The 14,304-nt window shown below is 39.0% G+C and overlaps 1 protein-coding gene across 1 annotated transcript in view; it reads left to right on the plus strand.

The window, feature by feature from the left end:
• Positions 1–11,148, plus strand: part of SMURF2 (SMAD specific E3 ubiquitin protein ligase 2) — a gene marked incomplete at its 5' end in the record, with an annotated part of 35,530 nt that extends 24,382 nt beyond the window's left edge. Inside the window, 9 exons of the mRNA XM_009323678.1 lie at positions 2,233–2,443; positions 3,953–4,056; positions 5,643–5,757; positions 6,198–6,376; positions 6,847–6,984; positions 7,213–7,333; positions 8,778–8,979; positions 10,516–10,591; positions 10,882–11,148. Coding sequence (XP_009321953.1) covers positions 2,233–2,443; positions 3,953–4,056; positions 5,643–5,757; positions 6,198–6,376; positions 6,847–6,984; positions 7,213–7,333; positions 8,778–8,979; positions 10,516–10,591; positions 10,882–10,981 — 1,246 coding nt within the window. The remainder of the gene's footprint in view (positions 1–2,232; positions 2,444–3,952; positions 4,057–5,642; positions 5,758–6,197; positions 6,377–6,846; positions 6,985–7,212; positions 7,334–8,777; positions 8,980–10,515; positions 10,592–10,881) is intronic.
• Positions 11,149–14,304: the final 3,156 nt, after the last annotated feature.

Below are 14,304 nucleotides of genomic sequence, written 5' to 3' on the forward strand. Positions count from 1 at the left end.
AGCAGTTTGTTCTTCTAGTGATGACATTATAAGTTATGAAAATAATCAAAGTTGTTTCCCAGTTCTGTTTTAAAATATTGGCCAAGAGTTCATGATAGGTTTTGATAGTTATGGCACCTGAAAAGTGCTTAGCTATATCCTTAAAGCACTGTACAGAATCAAGCATAGTCATTCAGCTGTGAAAACAAACTAAGAAATTAGATTTAATGACTTTAAGCACTGCAGATTTTTTAGCTAATACTGCACTGATTATTTTTAGTCTAACATGGATGATGGCATTTTATTTTTCTCCTCCTAGTACTGCCCTCTTTTAGATTGGTTTAATTTGATGCGTAGATCTTAAGTTCGTGCTCATTTCAGAGATTACATTTTCTTTACGACTGACACTGACTAGCTTTGTGTTGAGGGGTCTGTGTCTCTTTTACTCTCAAAGGTAGTACGAACATATGCACACTTTAGTACATAATTTTGACCTTCTCTGGTAGGCACATACAAGGAATATTTTCACATGCTCATCCTTATGGAATTAGAAAGTTCAGAAGATAGAACAATGATTGTCCTTTAATTTGTATATCAAATAAATACAGTTTAAGCGAGATTCATACTTAAATCTAATCACAAGTGGAAAGTGCCATGCATGTAGCACAAATGACACAAAGCCCTAGTCTGGAACCACATGGGGTGTGTGTCTAAATTATTGTAATGACTTGGTTTCTCAGGAATGACTTAAAATAACGGTAGTTTATTGTAAGACCGATGTGATCAGCTTGAGAATAAAGTTAAGGTAGCTTCATTTAAACAAACAGCAGGAGCACACAACAAAACACTGCGAAACTAACAAAATCGATGAAGCTAACTTCTGAAGTTCTGCATCCTGGGGCATAGTAACAAAGTAGGATTTCTGTGCGTCATTCCCTCCTTAGAGCCCAGGAGTAAAGAGGTATTATTATTATTAATATTAAGCTTTGAGTTATTGCTGAAGGGATCTACAATGTGTACTGTTGCAGGGGTTTCTAAATGTTACGCTTGTAAGAGTACTGATAAAGATTTCCTGGTCACCTGGTGTTAGTTTCCCTTGAGGGTGGTTTGTGCAAAATTGCTTTAAATAGAAGGTTTGCAAATGACGGAATAGCTGTCAGAACCACAAGGCAAACTGGGAACACCCCCACCCCTTTTTTAATTGCCAATTCTGAATGTTCCTGCGGTAAAAGCCTGCTGGAGGTGAATTTTGGTTGGCCGGGACAGCCTTTTAGTAAACCTCGTTTGAAAACAGACAACAGGCTGAAATTTTAAAATATATTAAAACTGTGTTTGGTTCCATCAAATATTTTTGGTCTTTGATGTTGAAAAAACCCCAATTTATTAATATTCCACTGGAAAACATTCTGAATTGTAACCTTTCTTATTTATCCAGTAAATTTAGGGTATTCCTATGTGTTCCGCACAGAGATATTCTTCTCACGGTTTAGGTAAAATACCACTTTTATCCTGTGTTGATTGGAAATGCCATACTAAAAAGCTATAAAAATAGCCACTTACTGTGTACAAGAAGCGACATCTCTGCAACACGATTAATTTAGTTTTCCTGGTAAGAAGTTAGATTTGCAAAGCCTCTTAGAATTGCTAGTAAAAATACTTGTTTATCTGTGCCAATTAGTTACATGTGAACTCCCACATTCCTGTGGTCCAGACTAGGCCAGGTACAAGGGACAAGGTCCTTGCCAAGCTGCCAGTACAAACATCTTTTTGTAAGCTTACTCTTTTTCAGACAAGCCATTTAAAACAGACTATGGTATTGACTGTAGATTAGAGGCATAGTGTTTGGCAGATCCCTGAATTTTAAAATGGAGGAAGGCAAAACACGCAAAGGAAATATGGAAATGGTATCTGAGAAATTCAGTGTCAGCAGCTTAGTAGTAAAATTGTATGGATAATACCTTATTATATAGTGCTATAACCTTTTACATACTTTGTAGAGTAGTACTAATAGAAATAACAAACCCTAAAAACAACTGATAGTTGCCAAGAAAGACAGAAGCATATGTCTTTAGTCAGGATAAAATCTCTCTGAATTTATTTTTTACTGGACCTGGACATTTTTAGCGTAATCGCAGTAATAATCATAGTAAATTGAAAGTAGTTGAGTTACAAAGACTTAACCTTTAAGAAACATCTGAAGAAAATAGGGGACGTATGACTTGAATATCTGCAAACAGCTGTGTTTGTTTCTAGCCGCCAGAATCAACTTAAAGATCAGCAACACCAGCAGCAGCAGCAGGTAGTGTCCCTGTGTCAGCTTCCAGATGAGGCAGAGTGTCTGACTGTGCCAAGGTACAAGCGAGACCTAGTGCAGAAACTCAAGATCCTGAGGCAAGAGCTGTCACAGCAGCAACCTCAAGCTGGCCATTGTCGTATTGAGGTCTCCAGGGAAGAGATTTTTGAGGTAATTTGAGAATTTGACCCATTTCTTAACATTGAGGGAAGGGGAGGAGGGTTGTTCATAACTGTCTAAAGAAGTCATTCAGTTAGATGAAATCTTGAAGTCTGGAGTTCAAGCTGGAATGTTACGGGTGGCGAATGGAAGAGGAAGCATTTCCAAGGGGATGTTAAGAACAGCTGTGTACTAAAAGTAGGTGTATTTACCCTGTAGAGAAGAAGAAAAACGAGGAAAGCTTTCCCTGTGGCTGGAGATGCACAGACTGTGTCAGGGACTGAGGAAGGAGTCCAAGCACTTCAAGATGCTGTCTCACTTCTTCCTTGAATAGAAGAACGCTAATGTCTGTTCCAGAGGGAATGTTACAAATTGAAAACCAAACAATTATTACTGATCTTTGGTCTGTTGTAACTTAAGTAAAATTACCATTGAATAGCATTCATCTTTGGAGTCTGGATGCTAACTCTGTTAGCATCTGTCTCAATTCTGGTTGATCCCCCCCCAGTCAGACCAATTTTATGAATTGTCTAGGCTTCTGAATGACCAGAGATGCGCACAGTGGGACGTCTGCATTTTATTTTGTGACATTATTCAGCAGAATAATTCTGCTGAATTGATTAAACGCAGTTATAATTCACTGGCTTTTTCTGCAGAATAGTCTGTCTTCTTGAGAACTTTACCACCCATCCCTGTTGCATTTTTACCCCACCCACAAAGTTGATAGCCCCAGTGTGTTGTGACATTTTTTTCCAGCCAAGAAAGATCTGTGTTGGTCTTCCCTTTGGAGGCAGTCAAATCACTTCATAATCAACTGAAAAAGAAAGGGAGGAAAGGCTGCTGTACAGCGGTGAAAATCATTATGTTCTTGTTCTGAAAACTAAGTTGAGTATGTTGGGTCCCAGACACACCTACCTCTTCTGTTCTGCAAAGGCAAAGATTGGGGCACCGATACTGGACATAAATAAAAACTAGACTTTTTTGTTTAATTCCTTTTAAAAAAATAGCATTTGTTTTGCCTCTTTCAGCTTTCGTTTTGTGTTTTCTCGGTGAAGTCTTCCTGATAGAGGAATAGTTCTGTAGATTTGCTGGGATGGCATTCATGCTTCTGTTCTTAAGGTGCTTCCTGAAGGTTGGCACATGTGTTATATCCAGAGTAGAAGCTCCGCTGTTGGCTTTTCAGACTGCAAAAATTGTGAGCCTTTATGCAAACCAAAAGGAGTTTAATGACACAGATTTTAATTTTTTGTAAGTTATGTGAGAGAGAGAGAGAATATTCTGATCACTGTACACCTCTGGAAATTTAACGGAAGGTGGTTCTTCTCACGTATCTGTTTTATTTGACAAGTGCTATCACATCTGTAGGAAACTAAGTAACAGTCTGTGATTTGAGAAACAGTGGTTAATATCTAGGAAAACAGTATCCCCTTTGGACGTGGAGTCTGAGACTCCATTTCTAATAAACAGCAGTAGCTTCTCTGTCTGTAAATAGCAGTTAATAAAAGTGTTACGTGTTTACAGGAATCCTACAGGCAAGTCATGAAGATGAGGCCAAAAGACCTGTGGAAACGATTAATGATAAAATTTCGTGGGGAGGAAGGCCTCGATTACGGAGGTGTTGCCAGGTAAACAGTCCGTCCTCTGTCTCTTCCCCTGCACCCCAACCCCACCAACTACACCCGTGCTTTAAGTCCTAAACCAGCCTTCTATCGGCCCTGTTTCTTTTTCCATTGTTCTTATTTATATTTATTTCTGTAACAGATTGTATGTCAGGAGAATATATTTTCAGTCTTCTAAAGGAAAAACTGCATCAAAAAAGAACTAATTTATTGTAAATAAATCAAAATGCATGTTACAGATTGCATCAGATGTCTATCGTATACGCGTGGCAGGCTTTTGGTATCTATTGAAATTACCGTATTTTTCTTCGGTTAGTAAAGCTTGGGTATCTGAGAATTTATATCGCTAAATACTCGGCTTTGTGGCAGAACTTTGATTAAAAAAATATGCTTTATTGCAAATTATCACTACCGTTTGAAGCAAAATGTTAAAAACTAGCAGTTCATAGGCAACTAAAGTCTGTCAACGGTCTGAGGTTATTTTTCACTTGCCTATAAAAAGTGACATTTATTGATTGTGTGAAGATACTCTTCGCATTTTAAAACACTGTTAGGAATTGCGGGCCAATTGCACGGATGCTGGTCTACTTCACTGAAAATATTCCCAACCTCTGGCATGTGGATCTGCTTTCTCCGAATGAGTGCTGACTCTTTTAGGAGTATTCATTGTTTGCATCGCGCTGCATTTTTTTTTACCATTAGTATTCATTCCGAAGTACAGACGATGCTCCCAAACAGCCCATTTTCTGCGTCTGTAGTTGGTGTGTGGCGAGTAACCTCTGGGACCTCGGCTGTTGCGTTGCACGTATCTTGATGAGTTTGCAAACAGCCAACAGAGTTTTCACTTCATCCATTCCTAAATATTTTAACATGCTGATTCGCCATAACTAGTAAAACAGTCTCGTTGAATCAATTACTATTAATTGTTTGATGATAATAGTAGTGTTTAAAATAAAGACGTTACAGATGTTATCGTGCGCTATTTTCCAAAGCATCTGCTAGTACTTTTCAGCATGGGTTTTGTTTTTAGCCTGCGTGCCGTGGAGCCTTTGTCATCTTCCATCCGTGAATACAGGTAGACCACGCTAGGAAGCGTTAGGCTTTTCCCAATTTAAGAATTTTATTTATCCCATTTTTTACATCCAAAAATTTTACATACATCTCTTAGATCCAAAAAATCCCATTATTTACTGATTTGTGAACAATTAATTAAAACTTTAACTAAACCTATCCATTACCTGAAGATGTTTATATCAAAATCTTTGACTCGAACATCTCTTGTAGTATAGTCGATAGAATACATAGTGTCTTGTCTTAGTGTGTCATGGATGAAGGAGAATCACAGTCAGAAACTCTCTTGGAAATAAGTAACCTGGAGAAAAATCTTGGAAAGCTGGGAAATACATCAGTTGTCAGGTGCCATGGAGTTACTGAGCCAGTAAAAATAATTCTGCTTTCAGCATGTTCAGAGATCACTTTCTTCACATTTATGTTTAATGGCAAGATTAAAAAAATCACACTATTTTGAAAAGATTCTCAGTGTAGGAATGCATCTGTCTAAAGTACACAATAAATTATTTTATTTTCTTCAGGGAGTGGCTCTACCTGTTGTCACATGAAATGTTGAATCCATATTACGGCCTCTTCCAATATTCCCGAGATGATATCTATACACTGCAAATCAACCCAGACTCTGCAGTCAACCCGGTATGACTGGTAACATGAGTTCTGTAAATGATTGTTTTGTGACTAGAAATTAAATACATCTGGAGAGAGTTCTAGACTTGGGAACCTAATTCTCACATTAGTATTGCTAGAGAATGAATTTGTGCAATAATATAATTTATTTTTAGTACTGATCAAAGAAACTTCTCAAATGTGTTCTTAAGTTTCTGTAAGATGTCGATTTATGTTTCCTTTGGGAGAAATTAAGTTTATTTTGATTCTTAGTAGTAAGACTTCTGGACTGGAAGCAATATACTCAATGTGCTGTGTGTAAAAACAAACAAAGCAAAACAAAAAGCTCTGGATATGTTGGGTTTTTTTTTTTTTTCTGTTCTTTGTATTGAAATTGCATTTCATATTCAGCAGATACAACCTGGAGGGCTTATTTAGCTGAGTGGCTTAGTCTCTTCTTTCAATTCTAGGAACACTTATCGTATTTCCATTTTGTTGGACGGATAATGGGGATGGCTGTGTTTCACGGACACTATATTGATGGGGGCTTCACGTTGCCTTTCTACAAGCAGTTGCTAGGGAAGCCAATTACTTTGGATGACATGGAATTGGTTGACCCCGATCTTCATAACAGCTTAGTCTGGATACTGTATGTACTGCATATTGTATCTTACAATGTTAGCATTCTGTCTCGGTTAACATGTGGTAATGTTCCTAAATCCAGTTGAAGGAAATGAAGTGCATTTTGATCTTCTGCTCAGGCAGATTTAAGACACATCTTTCTTGCACAATTCAGCTTCTTTAAAGGCTTAACATGCTCAAGGTATTCAAATTTGGGGGGCGGGGGTAAAATGATTACTGAGATGAAAAGTACTCTGTTCATAAATTTTAATTTATTAATTTTGCCTATTAGCAGTAACACGTTATGTAAAATATAACATTGAAACTTTGATAATGGTTTTAAAATACAACATAGTAAAAATGCATGTTCGCCTTTTGCTTCCAAGCAGTAATTTGAAATGCTATTGAAAAACTAAATTGTGATGTCTGTCAGATATATTATGGCTGTAATACACTTACATGTTTTCACTGAGTCACTTGCTTATTTCTTTCCACCAGTGAGAATGATATCACGGGAGTCTTGGACCATACGTTTTGTGTAGAACACAATGCATACGGGGAAATTATTCAACACGAACTGAAACCCAACGGCAAAAGCATCCCCGTGACAGAGGAAAACAAAAAGGAGTATGTCAGGTACCTCAATATCTATTCCAAAGTTTTTTGTATTTCCTGTGGTGGGGAGGAACTTTTACTTATTTGAAGTAATTGACAGTGTGTGTTGTTGGGTTTTTTCCTAAGTGGTAGCGCAATGCTGGTGGTGTGTGTATTCCTGTCAGTAAGGCCATTTTTTTGGCTGGGTAGATCGCAGGTTTATTGTATTTGAATACATCTTTCACAAAACCAATTTGCACTTGCTTGCAGACTTTATGTAAACTGGCGATTTTTACGAGGAATTGAAGCTCAGTTTCTGGCTCTACAGAAGGGATTTAATGAAGTAATCCCACAACATCTGCTGAAGACATTTGATGAGAAAGAGTTAGAGGTCAGTCCGCTAACGTTACGTTATGTCATCAAGTGTAACAATGAAAGCCTGAGGCATTCTTCCGAGACTGAGTAACATGCGAAGTTGTGTCCCCAGTGCTTTAGGGGTTTGCAGGTGCGCTGTTACAAGAAATACAGTTAGCGTAAGAGGTTACCAGGTCACACAGTCACTGAGACTGCGTGTGCCTTCCACCGAGAGCTATGAGAGTGATCTCAAGGCGACATTTCGTAGCAACTGCAGAAGTGGTAGCAGAAGAGACGCTCTCCTATACCTGAAAACGCAGCTGAACCTACTGAGAAGGAACTGCGGTGACCTCAGATTGTTTCACTGTGCTGCTCCAGCAGAGGTGGTGGTGCGTGTTTCTGACGGTGCAGTTTCACAACACTAAATTTGGTGCTGCCAGGAAAATAGTCTGTCACTCCCTCCCACCTCCCACCAGTTGCTCCCAGCCCTTCCAGTGCACTGCACTGACTTTGGTGTCAGGCAGCTATGTGGTTCTGCAGAGCCGAGTTGCGCCAGACTAAATTGGCCCTGTAAATACAGCGTAAGGAAAGGTGCCGTCTGGTGCTGTCACTGGCAAACGTGCTACAAAATGTCAAGATCGGCATCCAAACAATATCCTCTCAAGGCAAATCCCATAGATCCCAAGCTTGTTTTAAAACTGAAATCTAATACACAGTCTGTTAGCTGTGGAGCTGAGGTTTTTGCCATGTAAAATGGCCACAAGGTGAATTATTCATGCTTTCTTCTGTTCACGGTACTAGAATGTCAGTGATGGCTCTTCTTTTATCCTGAATATTCTCATTCAGCAGCAGTGAGCCAGCCGTACTGTTAACCCAGAATCATTTTGCAGATGCAGAATAAGAAAGGGGAAGGTCCAACGTTCTTAGTCGCTAGAAAACGTCTTCATAATCATACCCCTGTTGAGCGTCAACTGATCCATTGTGGATCTCCGTTTTAGAAGCGCTGAAAGCTCTTCGTCAGGAGAGAAGTCTGATTTGTATTACATGTGTGGCATGACAACAGCAAGATTACTTTTGAGGGTCCAGAGTTGGACCAGCCAAACTACACCCTCAGCTACGCTCCAGAAAGAAATACTGAGTTCAGATGTGAATTATGCGTGCACTTTCACACATGGGTAGAATCTGTGCTTCTGTTATTTAATTGACAGGTCAAGACACTTCCATATAAGCTTATGAAATGGTTGATTTTTTTTTTTTTTAATTTGAATGGAGGCCGTGTAAAAAATGGATTGTGTACAAAGGTAAGACAAAAAAAAAAAGAAAAGTTATATTTCTGCATTGCCTAAGATTAGTGAGAGGTTATAATTTGCCTTTGGTATAAAATCCGTCAATTTTTCAATATCAGTTATTCATCATTTGGCTAGCTCCAAAACCATTTTTATATTGATCAATGATGAAATAATTATATTTTAAACTTACAGCTCATCATTTGTGGACTGGGAAAAATTGATGTTAATGACTGGAAGGCAAATACTAGGTTAAAACACTGTACACCAGACAGCAACATCGTGAAATGGTTCTGGAAAGCTGTGGAGTTTTTTGACGAAGAGAGGAGAGCGAGACTTCTCCAGTTTGTGACTGGCTCATCCAGAGTGCCTCTGCAGGGCTTCAAGGCATTACAAGGTAACGTTCTCCAGAAGTAACTGCAAATGCCTGTACTTGGAGGAAGCAATAGGACACATCACAGACACATTAGCTGAAAATGAGGCTGGTTGGCTGTAACGTGACTTTTTAAGAGCGATTTTTAATGGTCTGATGAATAACAATCACAAATAGTCTTTTCGGTGTGTTTGTTTATTACCTTGTTATTCAGCTGTAAATAGCTCTTTTGTTTAAATTACGCACTTCCTTCTCTAGCGAGAAGTTCTGATCAGCGGAGGTGTTGGTGGGGTTCTCCTTATGTTTTTTCTGGAAGCCTGCTTTTTAATTTCTGTCTTTCACAAGGCCTCATCACCTGTACAGCTCTGGGAGCAGAAAACACCAACATGCAGTGTCCTTGCGGCTCTGACAGCAGAGGCACTTCGGAACGCCGACTACTTTCACTGTTTTCTTTTTCCTCTGTTCTTGAGCTCTGAAACGTTCAGGCACGTTAGAAGCTCAGGAATATTGAGGTTTTTAAGACCCCAGTTACTTTAAGCAGCGTGTGGTACTTGAAGTGATAAGTGTTTAAGTAACATTGCAGAGGGCGGGGGGACTCGTTTAGGCAAATTGTGTAACTGTTAACCACCTAATAACTACAAGTAGTTATTAACCCTACTGTTGATGTGCATATTGTCAATGTAGTGGAGTGAGCTGTCTGGAGAATGGTAATGGAAGTAACACCAGTTTAACTTCATCTGTGCTGCAAGTTTTAGTATGATTATACAAGTAAAAAGTATTTCTGTGAGCAAATGAAGCCTGCTTTCCTACAGATTAGAACATGAAGGTTGTCAGGTTTTAGATCGAGTTGTACTAACAAGGCACAAGCTCACGTTCTTATTTGACCACAGAGAGTCTCCACGAGAAAGGCTGACCCTGTAGATTATGTTCTTTAATGTCTGTCTACTCAGGCAAGAATTCCAGTTTTACTAAGGTTAGGGCATTTGTAACCTCTTCTGTCCTCTGTGAAATCTTCAACGTACACCAAGTCTAAAAGATTGATGTGCTGCAGCCTTTTCTTTAGCAGAGAGATTAAGGGGATCTCTGTTTAGTCAGACTTATTTAACAAAATTATAAGAAGTTGGTATGGTGACTCTTCTACCTAATTTGAATGGAACTGGCCGCTACTCAAGACCTGTTATAAAATGGGGACAGATACAGCTGCAAAAGTTTTGTTCTCTAGGAAGGGTGAGAGAAGTCAAATGAAAAACTGTGAGAATTACATAGTGCCCTGTGTAAAACAGGTATTTTATTCCTCCTTATCAGTGCTTTGTTCTTGTTTATCTTTCAATGGTTTAAATATCAGCACGGTTATCGTGTGTGGGTGGAGGGGAGGAATCTGTCTGATAGGCGCTGTGGGTTTGTTTTAATTTTTTTCCTGCCTGTTTATGATTTCAGCTTTCTTTGTGCATAGCTTCGCTCTCTCTGTGGTTTTAGTGACTTTTGTTGTTGTTGCACTGCAACGAAGAAATTTCCTATTATGCAATACAGTAGTAGTAGAGATCTCTTCTGGATTTTCAGGTGCTGCAGGCCCACGACTCTTTACAATACACCAGATTGATGCCAGCACTAATAATTTGCCGAAAGCTCATACCTGGTAAGACTTTTTCAGGTCCCTATCGCGATATATAAAGACCAATTTGCCACCTCTGTGTTTTGGGTGTCGGCCCCCCCCCCCCCCCCCCCCCCAGCTTAATAAATGCTCTCCGTTACAGAGTAGTAAAGGTGTGAAAACTAGAGGTTGCTTTTAATTGTATGAAGTTCTGTTGGCCTTGTTCAGTATTGCTTTGTCATGGTTTCAGGTCCGTTAAATGCAGCGTAACGGAGCTTTGCTAGGTGATGCCTGAAGTTCCAGATAGCTGAAACTCTTCTGCCTTCTTCCCACAGCTTTAACCGAATAGACATTCCTCCTTACGAGAGCTATGACAAGCTATACGAGAAGCTGCTAACTGCCATTGAAGAAACATGTGGGTTTGCTGTGGAATGACCCTTCACAGGCTTACCTGAGACTCTATTTATACTCCTGTCAGCCAGAAAGCCCTTCCCTCAGCCAAGACTCAAGAAATGCTTGAAATACAGGAAACTTTCCCTTTTCTACACTAGGACACTGGGAGGGAAAGGACAACTTTGGAATTTTTTTTTTTAATTTTATTTTATTTCAAGAAAATAGGTTCTGTGGTTCCTGCCACAGGATCATTCAGCTGCTATTAAAAACTAATATCTTGAACATACAGAATGCTGACTTTTCCTACATTTCAACAGTTAAGCAGTATTCTATACTTAAAGACTACTACTATTTTTGTAAAAGGTAATCTATTATATTTGCCTACCTGATTTCTATTCTCAGATACCAAGACACAACTTCAGCAGTCGGTACAAGTCACGTTTCAGCCTGTTTTAAATGTATGATACTGAACAGCATCTATACCTGCTATTTTTGGAAAAAATATTTTGGATTATTCTAACTTCGCATAAAATTGGCTGAAAGGATCGTTAATCTTTTTAATTAAAGCCACTTACATGTTAACTGCATTTTCTTATAGTAAAACATTATATTCTGCAATGTAAATTCAACTTAAATGTTACCACAGGGGGCTTTTTTATATTTTTCAAGCATGAATTGCAAATACGATGTTTTGGGGTCCTATTTATATCACTTGTCAGATTCCTTAAACAAAATTTCTGGTGTGAGTGACACATGCTGTATTTGGTACAGTACTTGTGTTAACATGTGGAATAGACCTTTTTTAATGAACAGTAGAAGTTTTGATTTTTTTAAACAGCATTTTTCTAACAAGTCTGTCAAGAGTACCTTTTGTTGCTTTTGACTTTAAATTTAAACACTGCATTTTTCAACTTTTTTAAGCGTGCTGATGAGGTGATATTTGACAGCAGAAGCCTGTCAGCAGTTCGTTTCAGAACCCATCCTGTCCAGTCAACCAAAGTTTGTTTGAATGCAGCCAAATCACGTTATATATTTGTCGATGCTAAAGATTTATCAGGTAAAACATGTTGTAATCTTTGTCTAGCTGCTCATGACATGTGGGTTTAAGTTACAACTAAGGAAAAATGGTGTATTAACTGAAATATGTGTAATGTGCTTTGAAAATGAGGTTTTAGAAGCACATAATTTATTGATTGTAGGGATGGAAGTAAGGTATATATATGAATTATAACATGGGTTGATCTCTTCAAAGGGGAATAAAATGCACTACCAGTAGAGGGAACGGAACTTTGAAGTTAGTTTGGGAATTCTCAGTTAAGGTCTGTATGATCTGCTCGTGGTGTGTAGCTAAATCAGTCTGCTTAAGAGATGGTGGCATTCTCCTCTCAGCGATGAGAATATTTGGAATAAGTAGCGGTTTTTTTCCAATCAGTGTTGTGGGTTTTTAACTTACATTACAGTTAATCATCAAATCTGCACTATTTTTACACTGCCAATGAGAAGAAAGTCAAAAGTATTGAAAATGCTAAAAGAGTGGGGTGTAAACAGCTGTTCCATTTTTGCCGTGTAAGTCACCCAGCGAACTAGCTAACTTTGTCTGTTCTGTGGAGCTCGAACTTAATTTTGTTCTGCCAAATCTGACTGCCACAGTGAGTAAACTACTACTGGATGTTGTGTATTAGGATAGTGGGCAATGGACTACTTTTGTAGAATTTGTGGTAAGAATCCGGTGAGCCAAATCCACATGTTCGTTTGATTAATTTTTTTTTTACAGCTGTTGCTGGAAGGTCTGTTCTAAGAGACTTGCTTCCCATTCCGGGCTGGCTGCAGAGATGAGGCTGCTTAGGGATGTAAACAAAGCCAAGAAACTTGCTTTGACAGCCAGGTTTGAAATGTATCAGACCCTTTTTAAAATTCATTTCAAGGGACTATTGCACTCGTGTAAAATGGCTGGTACCTTTGCATCTCCAGTTGGGACCCCTCATTCACAGCTTTCGGGTAATACTGTTACCGGGGAAGCTCCCGCTACGTCTGTCCAGGTTGCCTGGGAGAGCAAAGGAGGTTGTTGCCCAGTGTGTTTCTTACTCAGTACCGCTGCCTGTGGTTGGGGACCGCTGCTTTAGACACTCCCAAAGACCTCTTCTCGCCCCTTCAAGTTTTGAGGTATGACGTGAATTACTATTTACAGAGACTTTACAGAGGCAGGTTCTTTTGACCACTGTTCACAGGATAGATACTCCAGTGTTGTATCAGTGATTTTTTTTTAATTTTTTTTTTCCCCCACTCTTGCTCAGGCTATGGCTGCAGCCTCCCTGGTCGTGAAACATGAAAAATGTAAAATCCAGTTTGATCCAGCTTTTGGGAGAAGTCAGGACTCCGTTAGGTGGTTCAAGGGGGAGGGTATGCTGCTCTTCCCTTCGCACCAGACAGCTCACCTCAGCACTATTTAAAGACTGTCTCTGTAGTGTCTCCTGACCACATCATCTATACCTGCCTCCCAGGAACCTTCTCCCTGTCAGCCTACTTAGGCTGGTAAATTTATTGAACGTGTAGTTATGGCCACCCTTACGTCATAAAAGCATTTCTGAAGAGGGAGGAGATGAGCTCTGCAGAATATAGACTCTAGATCAGCTGATAAATACCGTTCATTTTCACAGCAGCCTTAGCAGCGTATCTGTCTGTTCTACCAAACATTTCGGTATGGCACAGAGAATTTTTTCAACTGCCACAGATAAATATTGTAAATTTAAGATATTACAGGCAAAACTAGACAAATCTACGTTTGACCTTCCATAGGTGGCAGATGAGGATGAATACACCAAGTATTGAGTGCCTTTCTACCTTTGTAATGACTGAGAGCTTTAACTAAAGCACCTCATCACCTAGTCAGATGTTCGTCTGAAAATGTCAAAGGGTTGATTCCTTTGCAAAATTTTGTTTCAAGATCATGTCAGCTACTTTCCCCTCAAAAAGGTGCTAAGCCTAAATATTGCGTTTTAACCTTGGACTTTCACCCCATGATTAATGTGAATATTTATTTCAATGTGTCCCTCTTACTGGGTTTTACGTTATCCAGTCTTCAGTTGTTTTCGAGAGATGTCACATCATGGTTTTATGCTGTTGCTTTTCATTATGAATGTTTAATTATGAACAGTGACTTTTGTAGATTTCAAATATACAGTACACAGTTGAGTTTCAGAGGATTTAATTTCTCGGTGTAAAGAGTTTTGTAATGGTGCTTTGTACAGTATGTATTCTAATTTTTTTTTGCACATAGTTTCAGTTTCCCTAAACTGATTTATTTGTACCAAATTTTTGTGTTGTACTAAAGTCCAGAGCACACAAGCCGTTTTTAAATTCTTGTT

The sequence above is a fragment of the Pygoscelis adeliae genome, unplaced genomic scaffold (genome assembly GCF_000699105.1).
Source record: "Pygoscelis adeliae isolate BGI_AS28 unplaced genomic scaffold, ASM69910v1 Scaffold75, whole genome shotgun sequence".
NCBI lineage: Eukaryota > Metazoa > Chordata > Aves > Sphenisciformes > Spheniscidae > Pygoscelis > Pygoscelis adeliae.